This window comes from Agelaius phoeniceus, chromosome 4, assembly GCF_051311805.1.
Source record: "Agelaius phoeniceus isolate bAgePho1 chromosome 4, bAgePho1.hap1, whole genome shotgun sequence".
Taxonomy (NCBI): Eukaryota; Metazoa; Chordata; class Aves; order Passeriformes; family Icteridae; genus Agelaius; species Agelaius phoeniceus.
Window position 1 is genome coordinate 62409298 of NC_135268.1, and position 25776 is coordinate 62435073.

General features: G+C 37.1%; 1 protein-coding gene across 4 annotated transcripts in view; it reads left to right on the forward strand.

Moving 5' to 3' along the window:
• WFS1 (wolframin ER transmembrane glycoprotein) overlaps positions 1 to 25067 on the forward strand; it is a 52867-nt gene extending 27800 nt beyond the window's left edge. For all 4 annotated transcript variants that reach the window (XM_077177722.1, XM_054633123.2, XM_077177723.1 and 1 more), the window contains exons 3-8: positions 10471 to 10553; positions 14495 to 14639; positions 15506 to 15676; positions 16258 to 16338; positions 20599 to 20744; positions 22396 to 25067. In XM_077177722.1, the coding sequence (XP_077033837.1) occupies positions 10471 to 10553; positions 14495 to 14639; positions 15506 to 15676; positions 16258 to 16338; positions 20599 to 20744; positions 22396 to 24204 (2435 nt within the window). In that variant the 3' untranslated portion in view covers positions 24205 to 25067. The remainder of the gene's footprint in view (positions 1 to 10470; positions 10554 to 14494; positions 14640 to 15505; positions 15677 to 16257; positions 16339 to 20598; positions 20745 to 22395) is intronic.
• Positions 25068 to 25776: the final 709 nt, after the last annotated feature.

A 25776-nucleotide genomic window follows, 5' to 3' on the forward strand; every position in this document is an offset into this window, starting at 1 on the left:
TTGTGAAAGTTAGAAGGTGAGACTTGGAACAGTAAACTGGCAAGTAAAGCTAATCCTTTGAAAAGTTAATTATTAGAAATGCTTAAGTCACTGGATTTGTGGTTTTGCTAAAAAGTTGGAATGTTCCTTTTTTAAGCGCCCCTCTGTTTTGACAGCGAATGGACTGCTGGAGTGTCAATGTGAAGTGCTCAAACTGCAGAATTGCTGAAATTCCATGTGCATTGTGCAGGTTGTTATGATAACTTTCTGCTGTCTGCACCTACAAAAACATGTGGGCTTGGTGAGCTCTGTGGTCTCATCTTCTCATATTGTTTTTCATTGCTTTCTCCTTTCTTTTTTTTAGTGGAAATGGTTAATATTGATGATTATCAACTAAGAAATGACAAGATGGTAATTTATTTTTAACTCTACAGTTTTGGAACTGTAAATTTGTTAGATTTATCCCAGCTCATCCATAAAGGATTCAATCAGAGATGCCTGCATAGGAAAAAGCAGCAGGACTGGCTCATTAGTTACGTATAAAATTGTTTTATTGACTTTAAAAGATCATTGTACAGTAATAGCTACACTAGAAAAATACAGATTTGAAGAATGGTTTTTCCTCCACTTTTAAAATTTATAGTCTATAATATCACTCTTTGTCTTCCACCTACATGCTTTTTTTTATTACTCTCCTGACAATTTACGTTCATTTTGTGGGGGTGCAGAAGTTGTTTCCAGTTCAATTTAATGCTATTTGATGACTTGCAATTGTGGTGTGACTAAGACTGTTATCATATCTACAAATGCATTGCTCCTCCCAGAGAAAGTAGAGTTGAGTCCTAGACTTGAACAGCTCTGTAAACAAATGTTATTCCCTTTTCTCCCATCGCTGTTACCACTTTTTAAAGTCGAATGCCTGCCAAAGTATGGTAGTATAAGAACTTGGAATTGTTCTTGGGACAAGTAGAGTTGTCTTAAGATCTGATCATGGAGGTTAAAGGCATAAAAGAAAAACATGCAATGTACTCTTAATTGTACCAAGTCTTTACTATGCAGTTAAGAATTCAGGAGGCTTCTGAATGGATGAAAGGATTCAACACTCAGTGAGGAGCTAGGCATCCAAAGTTAATGAAACCTTTTTTCAAATCGTTTGTTTGTTGAGCAAAGTATTTCTTCTTCTTCTTCAGTCAGTTCCCCTGTCACTATAATTGATAGGTGCAAATCATGTTTATGACATGATGCTTGATGCCAGCTTTTAAGTGGAATGTCAGTCTTTCCAGAAACTGTACTCCTACACAGTTACTGCCACAATACCACTGAGCTTTTGGAACTTGTGGAAAGTGAGTAGGAGGATTTCTCTAAAGACTCAGGCTTGCTCTCCTGAGCACTGAAGGCTCAACAATACAATCCAGTGACACAAAAAAGCTGTTAGAACCTGCATTTACTGTTATAAAATGTACAGATCAACTTTTCTAAAAGTACATATTCTACCTGTGGTGAATGGGGGTGATCTGACATCATTCACTTAGGAAATAAGTTTACATAGCATCTTCTAACAAAATAAATTATTTTTATTTTCCATTAATTTACTCCTTAGAGTGTCTGAAATTCTAGAAAGCTTGTTTCATACTGAAAATAAAATCTGTAATAAAAAGCTGTGTGCTGTCCCTTGAAATTGTTGAATTTGATTTTTTTTAATTAACTTACCAGATTTGTGCTTACAGAAAGAAGCATAAAATCCAGTGTAACACTATCAGAATTACCACCATGCACTTCCAAAAGGACCTGGATGGATTATATAGGACACGACTCCAAAAGAAATACTTTGTGGGCAGATTGTGCACAAAATGTGTTGCTCTGCCTGTTTTTGTTGATATCCATGGACAGATACCCCCATAAGCTTTCATTTTCCTACTTTTTCTTGATTTTTTATTTATTGACAAATAGGTTCTGATTATTTACTTTGTAGGTGCATGCATTCTTGTTGCCTGCTCCCTCTCCCATGTTATAAAGTTTCCTTTGTACTAGCAAATAAGCTATTACTGGGAATCCACCACAAAAGGATTTCCTATAGATAGTATATTTAATTTTTGAAAATTGTGCAAACAAGTTCATTCACTCTTCTAACATGAATTAACTGCTTCATGTTTGTGACAGCTCAGTCATGCTTTGGGGTTTGGGTTTTGTTTTTGTTTTTTGCTTTCTGTTTTTTTAAGTACCACAATAAAACTAGATGATTACAATACAATCCTATCATAGTTTTGAACAGTGCAGTAAGACATCTACTGACTTCATGAGAAGCTATAACATTTTCTGACTGTGCTATAGAAAAGGTAAATAGTGGATGAATAGAGAAAAAGACTGATGAAAACTGAGCTGTAGGAGAAGGATTCCCTTTCAACAATTGTCTGAGAATCACATTCAGTCATGCAGAGCTGAAAGATGCCAGTGCCTCAAAGCAGTTTGCAAATACAGAGATTTTGCAGGTGGGTTGTCTTCAGCAGCTGGATGCTTGGTTTGTAAGAAACCAAATGATGCTTTTTCATGTTGTTCATTTTGGGTTATTTCTACTGAAGCCATGGAAATCTAGGGAACAGAACACATTTCAGTGCTGTTGAATGCAAACTGAGCATGAAAAATTAGTAAAAAACTGAGGATTAAAAACTGACTGGCTTCCAGCAACCTGATTGTGTTTGTAAATATTATGGTAATAGTTAAGGTGATGTAGGTGCACCACCCTAAATTCTGTTGGCACAGGATTCATAGCATGTTTTTGACCTTTTACTGGCTATTTCTTTTTCAGCCTAATCCAATGCTGGATTATATAGCTGTATTTTAATTTTTTCTCTGATGAAACTTGTGGCAAAGACTGCTTTTGTGATTCTAAACTTAATTGTAGAACAGTTAGAACCTATCTGGATGTACTACTTAAGCACTTTTATTAATACTAAGAATGGGATAAGCTTTGCATGTTGCAGTTCAGAGGCATATTTTTATGGAAATTCCTGAACAGAAAAAAGATTAAGTAAAAATCCAGCTTCAAGTCTTGATAATGGAAGTCATAGAAGAGGCTTTTTCAAATACAAATAATTCTATATCTGTCTTTTCTGTGCCATATCAATCTCCACCTACACATTGATTTGTTCATCTTACCTTGTGGAGCATGGTGGGAGGAGTGGAGTTTAGCAGTGAATATAGTTTATTCATACTAATATCCACTCACTGTAGAAGCAAGTAATTTTCCTTGTGATTGAGACAGTACTCCCTTTCAGATTCAATTACAGTAAAGGCTTCTTGCTAAAGCAGTAAAGTGATGTATGCCTGAAGCTCCAGTGCTGTGCAAGGTGGCAAAGTTCAGTTCAGACATCAGTGCTCTTCATGGTATACAGAGAATTTCTTCATATGTGGGAGAAGCTCTAATGTTGAAGAAGACATTCTTCACTCCCTGCTCCCACCCCAGTAATTTAGCTGGTAGAAATGCCTGGGGATGAAATCCTGTTCCATACTACTCCATCAAACATCTCAATTACTCTGTCAGTTAATAACGTGACACTGAGGGAGATGCCTGACATCCTGTGACTTCTTATAAGTAGAAAACCTACTGAAGTTCAGTAGTGAGCTTTTGGAATGAAGCTAATGAAAACATGAAGTGCAGTTTTTCTTCCTCTGGATGCAATCCAGCTTTTTCTTACATCTGAATTAGCATGGGTGTGTTCCAGTTCAGGAAGGCTCACAGAAGCTGCTTTCAATACTCAGTGCTAATAACTAGAGATTGGTAACAGGCTTTGTCAGGTTCAAGATTCTTGCTACCTTTGTCTTGAGAATCATTTACACTGTTATTTACAGCATACCTGTTAGAGCCAAGGGGCTTTTTCTAAATGCAGTGCTACTGCTGTCCTTTATTTTATTCAGAATGTTCTTTAGCTACTTGCAGCATAAACATTTTTTAAAAGCCTTTTTAAACTCATAGAAATATTTGGCATTGGCCAAATACTTTTAATCTGTTCATGCCCTTGAGTTCTTGTGTTTGGAAAGACACTGAATAGACTCTCTATTTACCTTCTCCATTTCATTCTCCTCACTTTCTTCCCCAAGTTATAAAGCTCTGATAATAGTGCCTTATTAGCACTGAACTGTGTGTTTCATAAAACACTGTTAAAACACTAAGGTGTTACACTGAGTGATAATAGTTCAGAGCTTATCACTGTGTGCAATGATAGAGTGCCTTCATGGTTTGCTGCATTTCATCTAGCCTTTTATCACTTAATTAGTCATTAAATCCTTCTGCTGGTTTTGCTTGACTTTTTTTATTGTTTTTTTTTCCTGAATAACACAGAATCATCGACAGATTTTGGCATCTTGGTATTAGCCCTTTTTTTTCACTCATATAAATTTATTGAGTGATTTAGGCCTTATTTTATATCCCTGTGTGTCTAAACTGATAATCTTTCCCCTGGGAGAATGAAAGCTGTGTTTTTCTAATCTTCATATTCTGATTCTTAATCTCTCACTTTTCTATGTAACCTGCATTCTAATTTGTTTAGAGGACTTAAGTGAGAAGCCTTGTTCCCTATCTTTAGAGATGTAAATATGAGCTGGATCCACCTGTCCAACCCAGTATATCTATTTTTCTTAATTAGGAAAAAAATAGGTTTTTAAATTTTTTGTATCCTCCTCAGTTGGAGGAATTACTTAACATATAAAGTTATTTATTAAATATACTTAAAATCACATCCTATTTTTGAATCCATAATTTTCTGGGATGTAGTTGAGGTGGTTGTTGTTGTTGTTGCTTTCTGGCCTTTTTGCTGCTCTGTTTTTTCTCTTAGTCATGTTTATTCAAACAAAAAGTTAAGGAAACTACATTTAAAATTCTATACCTAAACCTAAAATTTGCAAGATCATTTGTAGGACTGCTTGGCTCACTTTGCTGGGCCACCTTGCTAACAATTTTTTCCTGTGTCAACTGTCAGATCTTCTCATGGAATAGTGAAAATGGTCATGTATTTTCCTAGGTATGCACTCACTGAGCTTGGAGGTGTGTTCCTGCTGGGCAGGACTGAACATATTATTTTCTTGTGCATATGCTTAGCTGTTCCTGACTGTTTTCAGTCACTTCAGGAATACTTCCTGTACTATAAAATGGGAGGGCCAATCCAGAAATCTTGTTTTGTATCTTGACATCTCAGATCCTTTATTCTTCCCAGCACATGGGTTTTGTCCTCCTCCTACTGCACATTCCTGTCAATTCTTTTTCTGAGCCCTAATGAATGCATGAAGTCATGATCCTATAAAGTGTGTATGGCATACAGACTTCCTTCATACTCTTTGTGTGGGTGTTGCTTAATGCATTAATCTTTTGTTCAGTAGAGTTTCCATGAGCTTTAATATTCACTTGTAAAACCTGTAATTTCTTTTAAACTTACATATTTTGTATGAATGCTTCATTGTTGCTTCCTGTCTGAGAAGGTGCTTTCAGTTTTCCTTTTATCCTGTTCTTACTAGGTTTTCACCTTTTCATTCAAAGCACTTAGAAGTCTGCAGCTTGTGTTTGTTTAAAAAAATTATTTGTTGTGCATGATAGCATGACTGTCATAGGGCTGGCCTCCAATAACTGTGAACAAATAAAACCTCAAGCTCAAAAGGTGTTAGAAATTGTGATCCTTTAAAATACCTTTTTTTTCTTAGTTATTCCTTGTTCATGGTCTTTGACCTCTTGCTTAATCTGGAATTCAGGGGCTGTAGCTGTGACCTAAGAAGAAAGCTGTGTGCACCTGGCCAGGGGTGATATTAGCAGGCAAGGGCCTAAAACTCCCTTGAGCTGAGTAAATCCACTGCTGAGAGCTTTAATGTGTTTGTGTTGGTAGGAAGGTAAATCGACAAACACTTTTGTTATTCAGCACGCACTCTATTGATTCTTTCTGCCTGGAATAACTGTAGTAGATTTTTTTGAAGGAAGGTAGTGATTCTTAGTGGTTAGAGGAGCACTGAGAAAATTGAGGGTGTCTATCTGATGGGTATGTGTGTGTATGATCCACTTTGTGTGCCTATATATACAACTAAAAATCTTCCTTTATGTGAAAGGACTATTATGTGCCTTTAAAGATTTCAGAATTCAAGAATGGAAGTGTCTCACGCAATGTCACTTAAAATGCTGAGGTTTTGGAAGCAGTGTTTGTCTAAAATGTGTGTAAAAGCTTTTGTTAAGTATGTGATCAGACACTTTGCAGCAAGCCAGCCAACTACAGTGATGCTCACATGATGTGATTCAGTTGTGTATGTTAAGGGTGTTATAAGGGCTGGGAATCTATTGCATCTATTACTGATTTGTATTAGAATACTGGGAAGGAAATCTTGTGACAACCCCAGTTTACTTTATTTGTCTTTAAAGTCTTTTGCATTGAACATATTTCTTACCTAGATTGTGGAAGTCCATTCTTCAAAACTTTGTATGAATGTTGAAGAGTTTTTGGGTTTTAGTCTTCAATATAGCCCAAAGATGCGGTTTAGATATGATATTTAATCTTTAACCTGTAATGGCATCTTCCTTTTGTGATTTAAAATTTTAAGCATTGGTATCTTACAATTTCACTTGGACTAATCCCCTACTGTGGATTGACTGCCTTTTTGTCATTTAAATGGCTAAATTTCAGAGGTAAGGGACAATAATTGCATCCCAGCAAAGTATTTAAGAAACTGAAATGGTTCCTTTTTAAACATTTCCTGTCTCTGATCCAAACCTAGTAGAAATAGTAAAAATGCCTGCCTATGACAGAATGAATGTTAAATTCCCACTTGAGCTTACAGCAACAAAGCTGGAATCTTACTTTATGTGGTCAATGTGACAAGTAATGTGTGAGGCTTCAAAAAGTAAGTAGCTGTCTTTCTGTACCATGATGACATAGATGCAGCAAAGTATGGTCTGCCATCTGCATCATACTTTGCAGATCACAAATAATTTTTTTCCCTTTTTTAAATGAAACAGAAAAAATAAAGTATGCAGTGTCATTTTATATCTTAAACCTAAGATTTTATGACACAGAATAAAAAATCCAAAACAACTAACATTTTATTAATAATGTTATTGTTACAATATCTATTAACTAGTTTGTGTTGAATGATCTGTCTCTGGGAAAGCAGAATTAACTATATTGGGAACTGATTTAGAGAGCAGCCTGATGATGAACTAAGCTTTACACAGTCTTGAGTTCTTGGTGGCAATGTTGGAACTACAGCAAATATTAAGTACTAACCACTCTTCTACACCCCTGCTCTTAATTTCTTTTATGAATTATGTGCTGTCTTAAACTTTTCTGCTTTCTCTTCCCTGCTTTCATTTGAATGACTGCAGTGCTTGTGAGCTTTGAATGACTGATAGACTTCATTGGCTTGCATTAACACACTTGACACAAAACAGCTAGTGAAGTCAATTTTAATTGTCATAAAAGATATATGAAGTATTGCAAGTTGAGTGTTCCTGTCTTGTGGAAATTTTTATATTCAAGACAGAGTTAAATTTGACATTAAAAAGGTATGAGTTCTTTGCAAAGCTGGAAAATAAAAGCTTCCACTGACAGCATTTCCATTGCAATACTCTTAGGTGGGAGGAATACACAAGACATTTTCTGACTAAAAACATGCTTAAGAACAAGAGTGATAAGTTACAGCCATCACTTCTTGTGGTATTGTTGTGGAGGGGTGCATATACTCCTGTGTAGTTGTTTGTTCAGTGTTGAGCTGAATTGAAAGAATGCGTTGGCCATCCTTGTTCTAAAACACACCTTGACTGTGCTCTGGACCTTTTACCTTCAGAGACTGACCTATATACCTTATGAAAAAGTAGATTTATAATGGCAGCCATGAAACTAGAGTCATTCATGCTTGGCCTGTTTAATTCTCCTCTTGGTTATCTTCTGAGCAGAGGAAAAATATTGCTGGTTACACAAACTGCATATACTAAGATATTCTAAATTTGATCTCCACAATGTGTTCCTCCACCTTTACCCTACAACTACAGAATCAACCCACAGGCATATTTTTAATTAACTATCTGTTATTTATGTTCATAGGTCACATGTGCAAGAACATAGAATTGATAGTTGGGTGGGAGAGATTGGGCAGTAGGTTGAAAATAACTGCAGAAAGTGCTTCTTTCCCCTGGCAGTCAGCTCTGTTAGAACAAACAAGTTCAACTAGTTTACTGCAATGTTTGTTTTTTTTTCTCATTGAAGGAGGTAGTTCATAAGGCTGCACATATTTAATTTTTCTTTTTTCCCCCCATCCTTGCAAATACCATTATGTACATGTTAATCTACAATGTAATTGCAATAAAGTAACTATAGCCTGGTGTTGTAAAACATTTTCATTTTGTTTCTTCAGCTTTCTTTTGAAATACGTTTTCTTATCTAACACATTCCACTGAACAAATAGAGCTAAAAGGGGTCAGAGCTGTGCCATGCTCTTGTGTGTGCCAGGTGGAACAGGACAGAAAGAAGGAGACTGCCATATAAGACTGCCTTTCTTATTAGTTCAGCAAACTGCTTTCTGTAGTTTGTTGTTTTTCATATATGTGTAAATTCCACTTTATCATTTAACACTGACTAGGAGGCACATATGGTGCCTCCTGTATTATCCAGAGTATCACTGAAATATCTGTGGTGTTCTCAACATGTAGAAAACCCTGAACAGAAAAAACAAAAGGTACAGAAATTTTGATGCAAAAGGGTTGAATGAATTTGAAAGCACAGGAGGAAACAAGAAAAGTAGTGCCAGCTTGTTTCATTTGAGTGGGGTAGGTAGATAAATATTTCGCTTCTTTCAAACACTATGCTCTTTCCTGTAGCTTCCTGTTTATTGTTAGCAGAGAGCCCCTGAGTGATGTTTGCTGGTGTTAATGGTGCCATCTGGAAAACAGGCTTCCGACTTGTTTAGAGTTCAAATTATGTTGGTTATATATCAGGGCAAGGAGATTAAGTAGTTAATTTTGTTGGGATGATGTTTGCCTATTTTACAATAATATTTTTACAGCTTTTTGAAAAGACCAAGTACTAAATGAAAATTATTTTTCATTATGTGCCTTGTTTAGCCAGACAACATGTTATAATCTGGCATTAGAACTTTTCCCAGTAGAACTTGGCAGACAAAACTGTCATGGTGAAGAAGAAATCTTATTTCATTATTTGCTCTTGTTAAATATATCCATTTTAATGAAGTGTTGGCTTGTAGCCTGTTCTTCTTTAAAAATGGTCCCAGTACCATGGATGTTAAAGTGTGCAAGTGACCCTGTTCTTGAGGAGATCATGTGGGATGGGGTTGATTTCTTCCTTCCTGCCATTTCATGAAGAAGAGCTGGTAGTGCCTGGCCCCTGAGCTGGCAGTGCAGCTGCTCACATTGCTGTGCCCCAGTCAGGCAGGGACTCTAACTTGGAGTGGTGCCTGAAAGTCACTTTCCTACACCTGGAAACTGCTTCCCAAGCACACTTTTCATGCTGCCACTGCCCTCAGGATGTACCTACAAAGGGTCACAGAGTGTTTGGGTGGGATAATGTGGTCAATAGGGGTCAGACTGGTGCTTAGTGTGGAATTTGGGTCTGCCTTTCTCACTATAATTTTAGATTGGTTGGTTAGTAAAGCTGTAACTCTGAGTCAGTGGTCAGTTGTCCATTCTTACTCACAGTATACAAGTTGTATTGATTTTTCTCTTTAAAATTTTTCCAAACTAATTTATGAGAAGTCATCTCATGAAAGAGTAGCAGTCCTGGCCTTCATCAGCTTTGCTATTAACTAATTCTTTATTCATCAAGTAGCACGCAGCTTGATATTGTTGGCAAACACTGGATATCAGATAAAGCTCTCAAGTTTCTCTTTATGATTGACTGGTGGAGCAATATGATGCTTTTCAAGAAAACCAGTTGTTTAAATCTGTAGGTGTTCAGTAGATGGGAAAGAAAAATACAAGGTGGAGTGTGGAGCAAAATGAAAACAACCCAAGGTTTAGCAGGTGTAACTGTTGTTAGTTTCTGTATGCTCTAGAGACTGAGGGACTGAGCTTTCAAATATACTGTTCTAAAGACTGATTCATTTTTGAAAATCTTAGAAAATATTCTAGTGCTAAATAAAGAGATTGACAGGTGAAAGACTGAAGTGATATCAAGAAAAGAGTAGTAAACGTACAAAAGTTGATCCATATTACATGTTCCACATGTGCTCATATTTATTTTAATGAATATTCTATTGAGAAACAAATTTTGTGGAAGTAAATGAGAAACTCTGAACTGTGACATCCTGTGGCATGTAGCAAATAGCAAGGGTAAATATGCTGAAGTACAATACTGTCAATATTGTAATAAGTTAATTTCCACTGTTCTTGAAAACCCTTATGTTGGATTTTTTAGTTATGATCATTTAATTTTTCAACCGCATACAGCACCAATTGTAAAAATACTTTAAACTATTGCTAGTAAACAATTTTCTTTATCTAATTTTTAGAGGGCATGAAGGAAGAACCTGAAGTGCTCTTTGAAGAACTGCTTGAGAGGGCCAAAGCTGGAGAATCAAAAGCACAAACAGAGGTAATTATATATGGTTTTTGTCCAGTCTTGTTTGCTCTCCATTCCAAAAATATCACTGCCTGCTGCAGAACTATTATCTCTTCCTCAGCTGAACTGTGTCTGTTTAGATGCTAAACTATTCAAAGGAAGGTGATACCATGTGGTTTCTCTGCCTTGAGAAGTGCTGCTTCCTTGACAGTGTGAGTGGCTTCAGGTCCAGCTATTTAGGATGGAAAAGGTACAGAACTGATTTCGCTTTTCTTTTTCTTAAAGCAGCATGTGGGGAGCTGTGCAGACAGGGACTGTTGAATGCTGCTGGTTCAGCACACTGTATACAAAGATACCAGGGCTCTTAGGCTGGACCCTGGAGGAAGCTGCCATTGAGGTGCTTTAGCAGGGACAGAGGCTGGTTGTTGATGTTTTCTCATATACCATTTCTCTGTTGAATTAGAAAAGAAACTGCTTCCCAAGCACACTTGGGAAATTTTAGAATTTTAGAAAAGAAGCCTCTTGTTTATTGAAATCTTTTACTTATTTAATGGCAGAGAAAATTGAATTTATAGTATCAGTTCTGTCTTGCATTGTTAGGACTTCAGGTTTTCCCTTAGGTTTTAGAAAAATTGTACAGGTTTTCCACTGCATTCTATTGCCTGGTATAGTGGTCTAGTATAAATAGCTTAAAATTTTCGAGAAGGGTTTTAATTTGTGTTTAACCTGGTTAGTGTTTTACTTGAGCATTCTTTTCCAAATTCTGCTTTCATGACAAAGAAGAATGGTTGCAGTCTCCTACATGCTGGTTGGTGGTTTGGATTTTTCCCTAAGGATCTCCACTCCTATTGTAAATAAAAATCAGAGGTGGGGATGGGAAAGTAATTCTTTTAAAGCTGGTAAATAAAAATATGGCAGTGCTAGGCTTGTTCTCCATTCCATATCAACTTGTTTGAGAGGCAAGCTGACCTTGGAGTTGTAACCTGAGATAGTAACAAATTCCTCACTTTGAAACAGCTGGTGGCTTTGTGGAGGATGAAACATTATCCTTGAGGGAATCAGTGCTGTAAAATCCATCTTTTGGCTCTATTCCTCCACACATAAGAAAGCAAAGTCCATAATATTCTTTCAGGATATAATTTCCAGTTGAGTAAGAATACTCAGAAATACTTACATAATCTAAGTCTGTGATGCATACATATGTATATAAATGATGGGGGTTTTTCTCTTTGACTATTAATTCCACTTTCACTCTCTTCCTTTATCTCTTTAACTGTGTACATTTTCTACTCCCACACAATAATAGGATTCTTACCATAAAAAGATAGAACATACAATTTTGCTTCAGTATGCACTCAGGGTGAATTGACTGCCTGAAATGGAGCCTAAAATACAGTAATTTATTTTTTAATGCAGTCACGTTTCTTGTTACTTGTGGAGAGAGAATTAGCTTTTAGTTTTTAAAACCCAAAAAGAAATTTATTTCTTCTCTATGGTTGAATACATTCCTTTAGAATCAATTAGAAAAATGTATTTTAATTTCTCACATTTGTAGGAGCATGAATGAGATGCTGAGATGCCACTTTTGTGCTGTTTGTTAACAATTACAAAGTCAAACCCAAGAAATGAGCTGGTTCAATGGCTTGTAGTTATTTTATTATTCTGTATATATTCAAAAATAATTCTGCAATGATTATGGAAATAAATGCACTCTGAGTGGCTGTCAACAGGTATTACTGTTACTTTATATATATTTTTTTAATCAAGAAATAACTATATGGCAGTTACATAAATGAAACACCCACAGCTGGAATTCTGTAATGGAGAAAAGGCAGTTCTGTGTCTTTAACCAGAGGATGTCTGCAAGGGGGCATCTTGCTTGAGATGACCACCTCACTTAGCAAAGCCAGAGATGGGAGCAGCCTTTAGACAAGTACAGTGTGAGGGTCTGTGTTAAGCTGTTACCAAGTTTGACTTTATTTCACACATTCAGCTCACAAGAAAGAGAGAATCCAAGACTACTTAAATGACAGATTTGAGGTTAATGCTGTTTCCCATCCATTCTTCCACCTTTGACTGGTACAGGCCAGAGCTTTGCAGCCATTTTCAGGTGGTTTGATGTAGGAGCATTGCTGTTAAAACCACAGTCAAGCCAAAAAGCATTTCAGTCATAAAACAGGTTATGCTATCATTTTGGTTATGCTATCATTTTGCTTGTGCTATGTGCCTTTTGTGCTGTGACTAGTCCCACAAACTGTTTGTTGATGTTGCAATACATGTTTCTGTATCTAAAAGGTCCTTAGAAACTTAAGAGCTGTGTGATTAAATGTTGCTACTCTTGAAGTTTTGCTCAAAATCTCAATGGCTATAAATATAAACCTTCTTAAGAAACAGCTGTTCTTGTCAGATAAATGTTATTTGCCATAACCTGTTCAAGCAATTCCTTTCTGAAAGAAATAGCTGTAGGTACAACTGCAGTTGAGTGATAGATTGTCATGCAATTGCTGAAAGATTTTTTCTTTTTTTGTCTCATACACTCTCTTCTTGGTGTGCACCTCCCATTGAATTCTGGCATGACTTTATAATCAATGTTTGTATTATCTAGTCCAATTTTCTCCTTATTTCTGTATGGTTTTGGAGAGCTTCTCTGTATGTGCTATGGATTTAATGTCTGCCCAAACTGTCTGTGTGAAGTTGTTGAAGCACTCACTGAAATGTATGAAACCAGTTAAATGGCTGGAGAAATAAACTTTACTGGAAGAAGAAAGACCTTTCTGTCTTATATGATACTATATATATATATATATATATATATATATATATATATATATATATATGTGTGTGTATATAATTATTATATCTATTATATCACTGCATTTAATCTACATAAGGGTAACATGATTTATTAATCTCTCAATTGTATTTTTTTAGTCACCTTTAGTGGCAGTAACAAATACTGCAGTAACAAATGAAACTTTCAGAGAATCTTTCAAACAGAGTTTTTTTATTCCAGCAGATAATATTGTGGATTTTAAAAGCTATTCAGGTATTGCATTAATTGCTTCTAGAATGTAGCTGAATGAAGTAACATTACGGAGACAGAGGGCGAGTGCAGTGAGCCAAGCAAAAACATTTTCCACATTCTTGAGGTATGCAGATAAAATGTCCAGTAGTTCTGGTAATTTTCTGCCATTTCACTTCTTATTCCCTTGTCTTGTGATAAGCAGAAGAGTTTCATACCATTGCATAAATATATTTACTAGTACATTTTCATATATTTTCATTTTTAGAAGGAAGAAAAAAGGTGGTGTTTTTTTCTTACCGGTAAAAAAGTAATACAGACACCTGCTTGGTAATTTCTGTAATCCTGAATAGGAGAATTTTTATAAGCCTTATCACTGAGTTTCTTTGATGCTTAAGCAGTATTAGTTTTATTTCATTCACCAAATAATCATGAATTTTCTTTGATCTTTAGTGACTGAACTGATGTGAGTCAGGGATTGCCCTTCTTGAAGCCTGCCTGCATGTCAAGGCCTTGTCAATAGCTTCATCTGAATTTCTGATTTTCACTGTCATCAGATTATATTACACTTACTTTTTCTGTCTCTAAAAGAAAACTAGCAGTATTGTCTGGTCATTGTTGTAGGAGGAAAAGAATTCAAGAAAACTTTAAACACTCTGAGCTTCACTTGATTCTGCCAGATGCCTGAACACCAACAGCAACCGATTCACTGACCTGGCCAAATATGTTGCAATTCCTTCTTGCTTCCAGTTCTTCCAGATCTTTCCAATCAGAAGATCAGCTTACAACTATGTTCTTTAGTGCTAGGAGCAAATGTTTTGACTTTTTGTTCAGAGAGAATTTATCTTAGCTGAGTCCTAGGGGCTGGGAAGGAAGAAGAGAGAGAAAGACATAAAGACAAAGTAGAGTATATTTCAGTAATTGAAGGAATTTTGTTTCCTATTTATTATAGGTGGGGAAGCACTTCCTGAAATTAGCAGAAGAGGAGGATGAAGAACTTAACAATTGTAGTGCAGTTGACTGGTTCATCCTTGCTGCTAAGCAAGGTCGAAGAGAAGCTGTCAAACTCTTGCGTAGATGCCTGGAAGACAGAAGAGGTATGGGTTCTCTGGGGCTTCCTGCTTGCACTTCTCACATTATCTGAGACAATATTGTATTCCTTTTAACTCTGAAAAGAGTAGTTAAGGTATGATGGAAATGATCGTGGCAAAATTGCATGAGCAGTTGCTAACAGACTGTTCCAACAGGTAATTTAAAAAGCACTAATTACCAATACTGCTTATTAAAGCATTTTTGTTAGTTATTTGCTTGAATTTCTTCATGAAATCCATGCATGTTCTTCTCATCCTAACCTTTCATGGAAGCTTCTTTTCTTTGACTCTGAAGAGCATATATAACCATACACCAGCTACTTATCTGCTGTTGTTTCATTCTTTTACCCCTCTCCAACCTCTCTTCTAATTGATCTTGATCACTGTCTTCTCCTACTTTAAGAGTCTCATCTTCCTTCATGTTACTTCTCATACTTGGAATGGTCTCTTCTTGTCCACCAACTATCTGAACTCTTATGAGGGGGAAAAAAACCCCAAACAAAACAAAAAAGAAAACCAACTTTTATTCAGTTCTTGGTGCCTTTGCATATCACCCATGCCTGTCTGCACTACCTTTTGCCTGATCCACCGTGCTTCAAAAGTTGAAGCAAGACATAGTATAATGCATGTCTTGCACATCTTTGAAGTACAGTTTAAACCCAAGCAATGTGATTAGATTTTGATAAGCAATGTGATTAGATTTTGATAAGCAATGGACACGGAAGGGCATTCAAGTAATTTACTTAGGTGGTGAAAATGTGACTGAAACTTGAGAAGTTTCAGACTAAACTGAGAAAAATAAATTGTGAGAAAATCTATCATTTCTGCGTGAGTGTGGAATGAGTGTGTAATGTATTTTTTCTTTTTTTGAGGCATAACAACTGAGAATGAGGAAGAGGTGAAAAAGTTAACATCTGAGACTGACTTGGAGAGGGCTGTTCGAAAAGCTGCCTTGGTCATGTATTGGAAATTAAATCCAAAAAAGAAGAAGCAATTAGCGGTTTCTGAACTGCTGGAAAATGTTGGGCAAGTTGACAATGAAGGTTTGTTCATGAACTGAATTATCGTATTGAGAAAATACAGACTTATGGGCACAGTACAGCTCGAAACCTAAAGGGCTTTATGAACAATCAGGAATGAGATAATAGTAAATGTACAATCTACTTAAGATAATGTAACTCTCTCAAGAATTAACCCTCTTTTAAAAACTGTGCTCTCTGGACTAACACTTGCTGTAGGTTGTGAGTCATTTGAGCACTTGTTCAATTGACCATATATTTAAAATATTTTTATTTACCACTCACTGTTTTTGAAAAATAGGTATTTTATGGATCTATATTTGATTTTTTTTCTCTCTAACAGTCATCTTGATGATACGTCACTAGATGTTTCAGTTTACAGATTCAGTCTTCAAGACATTCTGCCATTACAGCACTAAATGTTAGCTATGGCAATCCTGTTTCTTTTTCTAATACAGTAACAGGAATATAGAAAACGAGCCACTTGTTATCTATTTCTATGTAAGTTTGTCTTTTCCTTACTTTGAAGAAATGTCATTCTCCAGATGTTGCAGTTTCTGTTTGATCACTTTAATTGACTGCTTTGACTTCTGTTATTGAAACAGATGGTGAGAAGCAGCCTGGCCCAGTCCCAAAGTCCGTGCAGAAGCAGAGAAGGATGCTGGAGCGATTGGTGAACAGTGAATGTGAGTGCATGCTGCTGCTTTCAGTCTTGGCCTGTGGTTTCAGTTTCTAGTTTGCTTTGGAAAACAATTTTGTGGTGCCAGACTAAGAATGTGTAGAAGATTTGGATTGCAATAAACTGAGAGTGTCAGTTTATTCTGTGTGGAAAACAAATAAATCATCTGCATGTGAACTCACGGAAGACATCACCATTACAGTCAACCACCAAAGGGAGTTTGCATGTCATTTGTTATTTTCATATTTTTGCCCTTTCACCACTCAAAAGTCTATTCAGCAAAGATTTTCACTTTCAATATATTTTTTTAGTTCTAAATGCAGTAGCGTTTCTGATTACAGTGAGGGAATGAATTATGCACCAATTTAGTGCAGACAGATCCTCCATTCTATTTGCCTTGCTTCCGTTTGCTCTTCCCTTATAATTAATATTTGTCTTTTCATATTTATTCAATGAATGAGTTAGGAAAGATGCACCAAGATACTTCTTTCATTATTTACAACAGCTTAATTCATGTATTGCAAAGAATTAAACCCCTTAACACACACAGGGTCAGATTTGTAGACTTAAGTCTGTGAGGTTTGTAAGGTTTGGTGAAGTGGGGATTGGAAATGAAAGTTCTTTTTAGTTTGGCATAACTGTTAGAAATACTGATGTGCTTTTGGGCTTTTAGGAGGACATTGTTATATTAAGAAAATGAATTATCAACAATGCAGCATGTGTAGTTTTTCGAGAACAGTATTTAACATAAGGTTCAATTATTCATTGTCAGGAAAACCTCAGTTTCTTGAAATGCACTAAGTCATATGGAGTAGGTTATGTGCAATCTAGATCAGTTCTTGAAGAACATTTTTAAATGTCATGCAGCATATTATTTACTAATACATCTGTAGTTCAGATTATGTGGAACTGAAGTGTCATACATGGAATAGAGAGTCAGATCTGGAGCTTTGCAGGTTTAAACTCCTTGAAAGATTAGATTTACATTTCATTAGGTATATTTGGCCTTTACCTTCAAGGATTGTGTTTTTTACACAGGTGACTTGAAAAATAGCACTCCTAAGAAGAGTAGAGTATTTTAGTTTCCATTAGCTTTCACAGAAGTAGAAGAGGAACAGGGGCACATGCCTGTGTGAGAATAAGGGATTAAGGGATGTGAGAAATAATATTTTGGAAAGCAAGCTTGTGGTCCTATCAAACTGTCTGTGAGACTATTGTCAGCTGTTTTTGTGACTTGGCTGCCACTTCTGGCAAGCTAGAAGCAGTCCTTCAAGGACAAGACTGTTGAATTTCATTGTCCAGTCATTGTATCATAATGCAGATGTATTTGGGTTCATTTGAGCTGTGTTGCATTGGGGTTCTTTCCATCACTTTAGGAGAACTGGCATGGGTTGCTACAAGTGAGTGCACAGCAAGTCATTTTGTTCTGGATTCTTCAGTAATTCAGAGAGTTATCAGAAAAAGAACTGGCAAATATGAATTTATTTTTTTAAGGCTTAAATTGCAAATAAAATAGCAGGGCAGTAAATGAACCTATATGTAAGTGTAGGCAGAAATTCATGTGAATTGATTCCTTTTCCTAAGATGGATGGGGGAGGCAGGGAAATTTGTCATAACTGTTATAGGTAAAAGTTAAGTTAAATTAAAGTATAATTCAATTATATTGTATTAATTATGTTAATTAATTGTATTATGTTAAGAGTGGGGGGGGTTATTAGAATGTTCCAGGAGAAGGGTCCAGGGTTCGGTGGAAGGGCCGTCCGGCAGGGCAAAGCGAGGTCGAAGCGGGATTGGGTGGAAGCTCTGACCAATCATTCGAAGCCCTGCAGAAACGATTGGTCCAGAATGAACGGCGTTAAAGACCAATGAGAAGCCTGGAAATGGACCAATCACCATGCGGATCCAAAACGGACCAATCCTGGACTCAAAGGGGGCTCTAAATGACGGGAGTTTGGTCAGGTTGGGGTTTTTCTTTTTAGAAACTTTTTTTCTGGGGGGAGCTCGGTGTACTTGGGAATAGTGCACTGTTCTGTTTTTGGCTCGCTGTGTGTGTGCCTGGGCTTATCCTGGGTGCTCTGTTCCTTGCAGCTATTTTAATAAACGAGAACCTCTTTCTCCAGAGAAAGTTCGGCCTCGTTCATATTCTTAACAATAACCAAATTGAAAAAAAATCTACAGATAATAAAGTAGAATCTACAAAATACACTTTTTAAATCAATTTAAAGGACACTTGGATGACAAAGTACTAATGACATTTAAAAATGAAAAGTATTCATCAAACACTTAAAGTAGGAGGTAAGATATTACCTCTTCTCTATAGAACTTTTACCTTTTCATGGAGGATCAAGAAAACTATTACTCTTGAGCGCTTACTTCTCTGACTCATTTTCTTCATTTATCTTGCCAGTAGGAGTTTCTTCTTTCAGTGTTAGTATATTGCCAATACTTGGAAGATAATTTTTAAGCCAGATATGTGTTTGCAGATACCTGATCTGGGTTGTCCTTAATGGAGGTATAAACAGAAAATTAGAGGTGACCTTGTCAATGGGCAGTTGTTGCATGCCTGAGAGGGTGCATGTCATTGCAGTGGATAGGCCGTCTATACATAGTAAGTTAATAACTCCTTCTTTCTCAGGATGTCCTGTGATCCTGTAGAAGTGCTGTTAAGGTATTTTTATGAGGTTCTAATGTTCTGCTTGTGATTCTACATAAATACAACTATTCCAGCAGTGCATATTTTTTTCCCAATAAGACAGTAAATTTAGATGACCTTTCATAGTAGGCTTAATCTGAAGCCCACCAAAACACCTAAAGAGTCTCACAGATTTCTTGATGCAAGTAAAGTTGCCTTACAGTCTGTGAATAATAAGAGTAGTTAGCAAAAATAAATCCATTTCTTGGGAGGCATGCCAGATGGTATTTGTGGGACATAAGTGTTATGCATGGAGGAGGAGAAGTAGTAAAAGCCCAAACTATAGACAGCATCCATATTGTGAGATTAAACCAAAAGACAGATTGTAAGGTGATGATTTTTTGTTGAACTCCTTAACATTCCTCTTCCCCTAGTATGTATCTTGAGACAAATACTTTATTTTGCTCTATATCTCTAATGTTTTCAGTCTTAATTATGGAAGTGTTTATATGTTGCTTCTATAAATGTAGCATATTTAAATTAAAAATTTTCTGGGCCCAAACCCATTAATCCTCTGATTTTGAATTTGATGAAGCAGTTATCTGTCTCTTTAAAACCTCAAACTAGTAAGCAGGCCAGGTTTCATATCTTTGCATCAGCTAACTAGTTAAATTTACTGTGTAGGAGGTGTGTTACAGATTTTTGTCATTCAGTTCTTTCATGTATACAGCAATGTCATTTGCTTTAGTTTATGGAAAAAAATTGCTGTTAATTATTCTCCTTTACAAACTGCATCAAGCTTGTCTGCCATAGAAACTAGTTAATCCATGCTAATACAGAGAACTGGGTGCAAAGAGTTTGAACCACTGTACAAATCATCTTCTGTCCTGCCATTTCCCTGTTGTCAGTACTCACCCCATGCCTCCCCTATACTCACAGGAGTGGGTAAGATCTTCCAGGGCAGAGGAATGAATTTTGTCTCTATGTAAACAGAGCAAAATCTGTTTTGTTGGTGGTAGCTGTTTTAGATCACAGTTGATACAGTTTGGAGGAGGCTCGTTGTGTAGCCACATAGCATATTAAATTAATACACTTTAGGTAATCCATATTTAGTCTCATAGATATAATAATTGTGTATTTCCCATAATTATGTCTGTAACTTCTGAACTCAGAAAAATGACTGCTAAATAACAAATCAGAAGTCAGTGTTTCAGTTGATGACATACAGATAATTCATTACTGCTTCTCTACAATCTCTTTCCAATGCAGCTGTTGAAGATTTCTCTGAAGCAGATACAATAGTTTATGATTTTAAACTGTGACCTAATCCAGGAGTCTTTTTTCCTGTGGAATCCTTGCAGATAAGCTACATTCACACACTCTGTTATCCTACTTATCAGTATAATAAATTTACCTGCTGATCTGACAAGATGTTGAGTATTACACATGTTGCTGTCTCAAGGAGATTTTTGCTTTCAGCAGAGATCTCGGGACAAGGTGCAAGGTAAACCTATGTTGTCAGTAGTTCATTTTTTGTAGACTAGATTCTGGCAGGAAAGCAAATTAATATTCCAATTCATAATCAATACAGTGTTGTGATAAAATTTACTCCAAATTTTTATTTTATCTTTTTAGCTAAAAAATTTATTGCTTTGGATGACTTTGTTGAAATCACCAAGAAGTATGCAAAGGGAATCATCCCATCCAACCTGATTATGCAGGAAGAGGAAGATGATGAGTTGGCAGGGAAGAGCCCTGAAGAGTTACCCCTACGACTGAAGGTAAAAAGGCAATATGGAACAGGTTATGTTGAATGGCCTCTTAAGGATCACAGACAAAACAGGAGTGACTTGCACTTCTCTCTCAATACTGATGTTTAGTCTGCATAGATCACCACAAGAATTGTTGCTGTAACTTCTTTTTGGACTTGACCTCATATATATGTTTCAAGTTTGGTATAAGTGAGTCACGTATTTAAAATAAAGTGACAACATTCTTCCCTGTAAGGGGTCAATCTACCTTCATGACATCTTCAGTGAGGATTTAAATGTACCTGTCATCACTGCCCTATTTTTATTATAGATATTGTTATACGCCTCATATCTTTCTAATTTAAACAGGAGCAAGCAGGTGGGAAAAGTTATCCATAGCATGAAAAGGTTCTGTTATGATGGAATTCCAGAAAGATGAAACTTGCTGTTAGCTTCTACACTGGTACTTCTCTAGACAGTGGAAGGAGAAGGGGAAATAAAGGTGCATGCCTTCAATACTGGCATAAATTTTAGGCAAGGTAGGGGCTGTGTGGTTTCTGACCTGAGTTTTTGGTATAAGTTTGTTGCCCATTACCATATTGCAGGGGTGGGGAAAAGGGAGGGAGTGAAAGGTGTGTCTTTCCAAGCATTTGCATGGCTAATAGTCTGAAAGAGATGCTTTTATGAAGAACAGAGATGCCTTCACAAATAAACAAGCTTTTGGCCAAATCACTGGGGCATGTGCTGTCCCAGTTCATCACAGTGCCACAGGTATTTGCTGGAACATTCTTGGCTTTTCCCCTTGAACTAATTAACATAAAAATATACAATCTGGGAAAACATAAAAACTGTCATTTTATGGGGGAAGGAGGATTGACTGCAGCATCTAGTGTTCCTATGCAATGTTTGAATGCGTGTTTAAAAAAATCCAGGACCTTTTAATTCATCTTTTGTAAAGGATGGTTGGTTATAGGGAGAGTATTCAATCCAGCTGTTTCTCTGTTGTCTAGTGACTGTGTTGAAAATGCCACATAAAATAGACAGAATTTTAAGATCCTCTGCAGTTACTTTGTGGAGTTCAAAGAATCTGTAAACGCGTAGTAATTGAATTTAACATATGCTGCTGCTTCCAAAACAGGTTTTGACAGTTACATCCCTAGATGCTTGGCAAGAATTCTTTAAAGATAAAACTGCAGCTGTAAAGACTTTCTGTATGTGTATATGAATCATAGGCACTACTTCCTGCAGTGTATCTGCATAGAATGTGTAGCATAATCCTTGCAGAATGTGGCAGTTACATGCTTTAAAGTGTGGTACTCGCAGCTCAAGTAATGACTTAAGATAGCGCAGGGCTGCAGCCATGTAGTTTATCTTTAATATGAAGCTAGCAGAGCAGAATATTTGACTAGGAAGCCATTTAATTATATGTGTCAAAGGTAATGAAATACATCTTGCCTGAAATCAAAATTGTCTCTGAGCTTCATGTGACTGAGTTAATAAAAATGGAGCTAATAATCTCAGACACAGTAATTTTTTTTTATTGGCAACATTGATCTGAAATATAAATCTTTTCATGTTAGCTGAGGTTAGACACCTGGCTGCTACTGCTTCAGCTAGGAATGTCTGTGATGTAAAGATACAAAACTTCTCATTAATAAAATGCTTATTTCTCTTTTTCCAGGTTGTAAAATATCCACTTCATGCCATTATGGAAATCAAAGAATACCTTATAGATATTGCATCAAAGGCAGGAATGCATTGGCTGTCTACCATTGTTCCAACACACCATATCAATGCTCTCATCTTTTTCTTCATCATCAGTAATCTGACAATTGATTTTTTTGCCTTCATTATTCCCTTAGTCATATTCTATTTGTCCTTCATTTCTATGGTGATTTGCACACTGAAAGTTTTTCAGGACAGTAAGGCTTGGGAAAACTTCCGTGCTTTGACTGACTTACTGCTTCGTTTTGAACCAAACCTAGATGTTGAGCAAGCTGAGGTGAACTTTGGGTGGAATCACTTAGAGCCGTACTTTTATTTTTTACTGTCAGTATTCTTTGTCATTTTTTCCTTCCCTATAGCAAGCAAAGACTGTATACCATGCTCAGAGTTAGCTACTGTCTCTGTTTTCTTCACAGTGACAAGTTACATGAGTTTAAGCACATGTGCAGAACCTTACACACGAAGGGCATTAATGACTGAGGCAGCTGCAGGTTGCTTATCCCTATTGCAGGTATTACCTGGGAATTTTGGCTACTTGAAATTCTTAGGGAAAACCTTCTTTACAGTTCCTGTAGGCCACTTCTTTGTGATCAATGTAAGCATCCCCTGCCTTCTGTTTTTGTACTTGTTCTATCTTTTCTTTAGAATGGCCCAACTACGGAATTTTAAAGGCACCTACTGCTACCTGGTCCCATACCTGGTGTGCTTTATGTGGTGTGAACTCTCTGTGGTCATTCTGCGGGAGTCCTCTGGCATTGGGCTCGTTCGTGCATCCATTGGTTACTTCCTGTTCCTCTTTGCCCTGCCAGTACTGGGTGTAGGCATTGCACTGATGTGTCTTGTCCACTTCATTAAGTGGTTTTTGTCTTTGGAGCTCATGAAAATTGTGGTGACCCTGGTCTTGTGTGCTGTTCCTTTGCTCTTTCGATGGTGGACAAAGGTTAACTTCTCTGTAGTTGAAGTGGTTAAATCTCTCACTCGAAGCTCCATTGTGAAACTCATTCTGGTGTGGATTACAGCTGTGGTGCTGTTCTGTTGGTTCTATGTGTATCGATCTGAAGGCATGAAAGTTTACAACTCCACCCTGACGTGGAATCAGTATGGTTTCCTCTGTGGACCCCGGGCCTGGAAGGAGACCAACATGGCACGTACTCAGATTTTGTGCAGTCACCTGGAAGGACACCGAGTGACATGGACCGGGCGGTTCAAATACGTGCGCGTGACAGAAATCGACAATAGTGCAGAATCTGCAATAAATATGCTTCCATTTTTTATTGGTGATTGGATGAGATGCTTGTATGGTGAAACCTACCCTCTTTGTGATCCCAGAAATGTTACACTGGAGGAGGAAGAATTGTGTCGTCTGAAGTTTTTGACAAAGCATAAATGCCACATGAAAATGTTTGATCGATACAAATTTGAAATAACTGTGGGCATGCCTTTCAGTAGCAAAAATGGAAGCAAGCCTATAGAGGAGGATGATATAACCAAAGATATTGTGCTGAAGGCAAGCAATGAGTTTAAAAAGGTGTTGCTGAACTTGAGGCAAGGGAGTATAATTGAATTCAGCACAATTCTGGAGGGTCGTCTTGGCAGTAAATGGCCTGTCTTTGAACTGAAGGCAATCACTTGCTTGAATTGCATGTCTAAACTTTTACCTGCAGGGAGGCACGTGAAAATAGAGCAGGACTGGAGGAGCACAGTGCATAAAGCCATTAAATTTGCTTTTGATTTTTTCTTCTTCCCATTCCTGTCAGCTGCATAATGTGCTCGCATATTGGTTCAGTGGTATTTTCAGCGTCCACTGCATTTACACTACCAAAGGTTTGGCTCCTTATGAGAAAAAAAAAACAAACAACAAAACAACAAAAATCTACCTTGCTGTAGCAATGCTCAAACAGTGTGCTAATATAGAGCACTGGTTGAGTTTTGCCAGTGTACACACCGTATCCTGACCTTAAACCCTGTATGACTGAAGTAATATATAGTACTTTAATATTGTAAATGAATGCAGGGGATCACTGCTGACTAATTGCATGGAAACTGTTTTGTCCAAAATGGATATATTGGCTGTGGTACAACACTAGATGCATTCACTTGCTCAATGTTAAAAGCACTTTACTCTTTTGAAGTATTCACAATGTGCCCATTTGTATTTTCATAGGTATGGTTTAGAATAGGTAACTGACAATAGCTTTTGTTGCATTTATTACTTGTATTTATTTGGTGTTTTCTAGGAAAAAGTGATCTTAGAGTCAGTACCTGGTGGTAATATTTGCGTACAGCAATCACTGTTACACTATTTGTCCAGAAGATAATGACCACTGTTTTTTGAAAGGGCACAACATTTCACACCCCAGCAAGGTTTTACAAAGTCCCCAGGCTTCTACTTAGCATTAAATATTGTGTATGAAATTTGCTCTTTGTTCTGATTGGTTACACTAAGGTATAGTCCATGCTGGTGTGTGAAAGGCAAATACCAAGGCTGGTATTGAGATATTGGTACCAGTAATGGACAAGCCACAGCAACTGAAATTATACCTAAAGTCTCTAGTGGAAATGGAAATAGAATGTTTGTTTAATTACTTGTATTTTGCAAATAAACATGAAGTACAAACTTGAATTAAATGGGTACAACATTTGTTCATTATGCTTTGACATTGTGACCAGTTGTTTTTGTTGTGCTGATAGCAGCTTTCACTGAAAAGTACCATTTAGAATGTTTAAAATATTCTGTTGTGAGATACTTGTAGTTGCACTTGACGGTTTTGAAGTCAGCAGTAAAATCTGGGGTGCCAGGTGAAGGTTTCTTGCTGTGCAGTCTGCACACAGTGCTTCCCCCTGCTTTTGGTGTGACTTTGGACCTTTTCTGGCCACTATGGCTGCACATTACAGATCCATCCTGCCATTTCCCTGACTGCTCCACTTTAGGTTCCTTTTTGCCTTTGTGTGCCAGTCATCACCAGGACCAAGCTGAAGGGTTAGCAATGAAAACCTGATGGAGAAGGGAAACTTTTGGGGACAGTGAGGCAATGGCTGCATGCCAGCTGTGAGTACCTTCTAGAGCATTACCCAGGGCTGCAGTTGGGAGGGAGGACACCAAAGGCATCTCCAGATGTGCTGCCCAGTGCCCACAGCAGAAGCTCCCACCATCCAAAGCCCCACAGTCATGCTTAGCCCATAAGAAAATCTGTGAAGTAAAACCATATCTTCAGGGTGCTTCTAGCTTTGAAAACTTGCCAGTATCTCTCTTTCCACCTGGGGAAAAAAAAAAAGGAATAAGATAAAAAGTAAATGCAAGTTTTGACAGCTTCCCTTACCCAGGCCCATTTTGGCT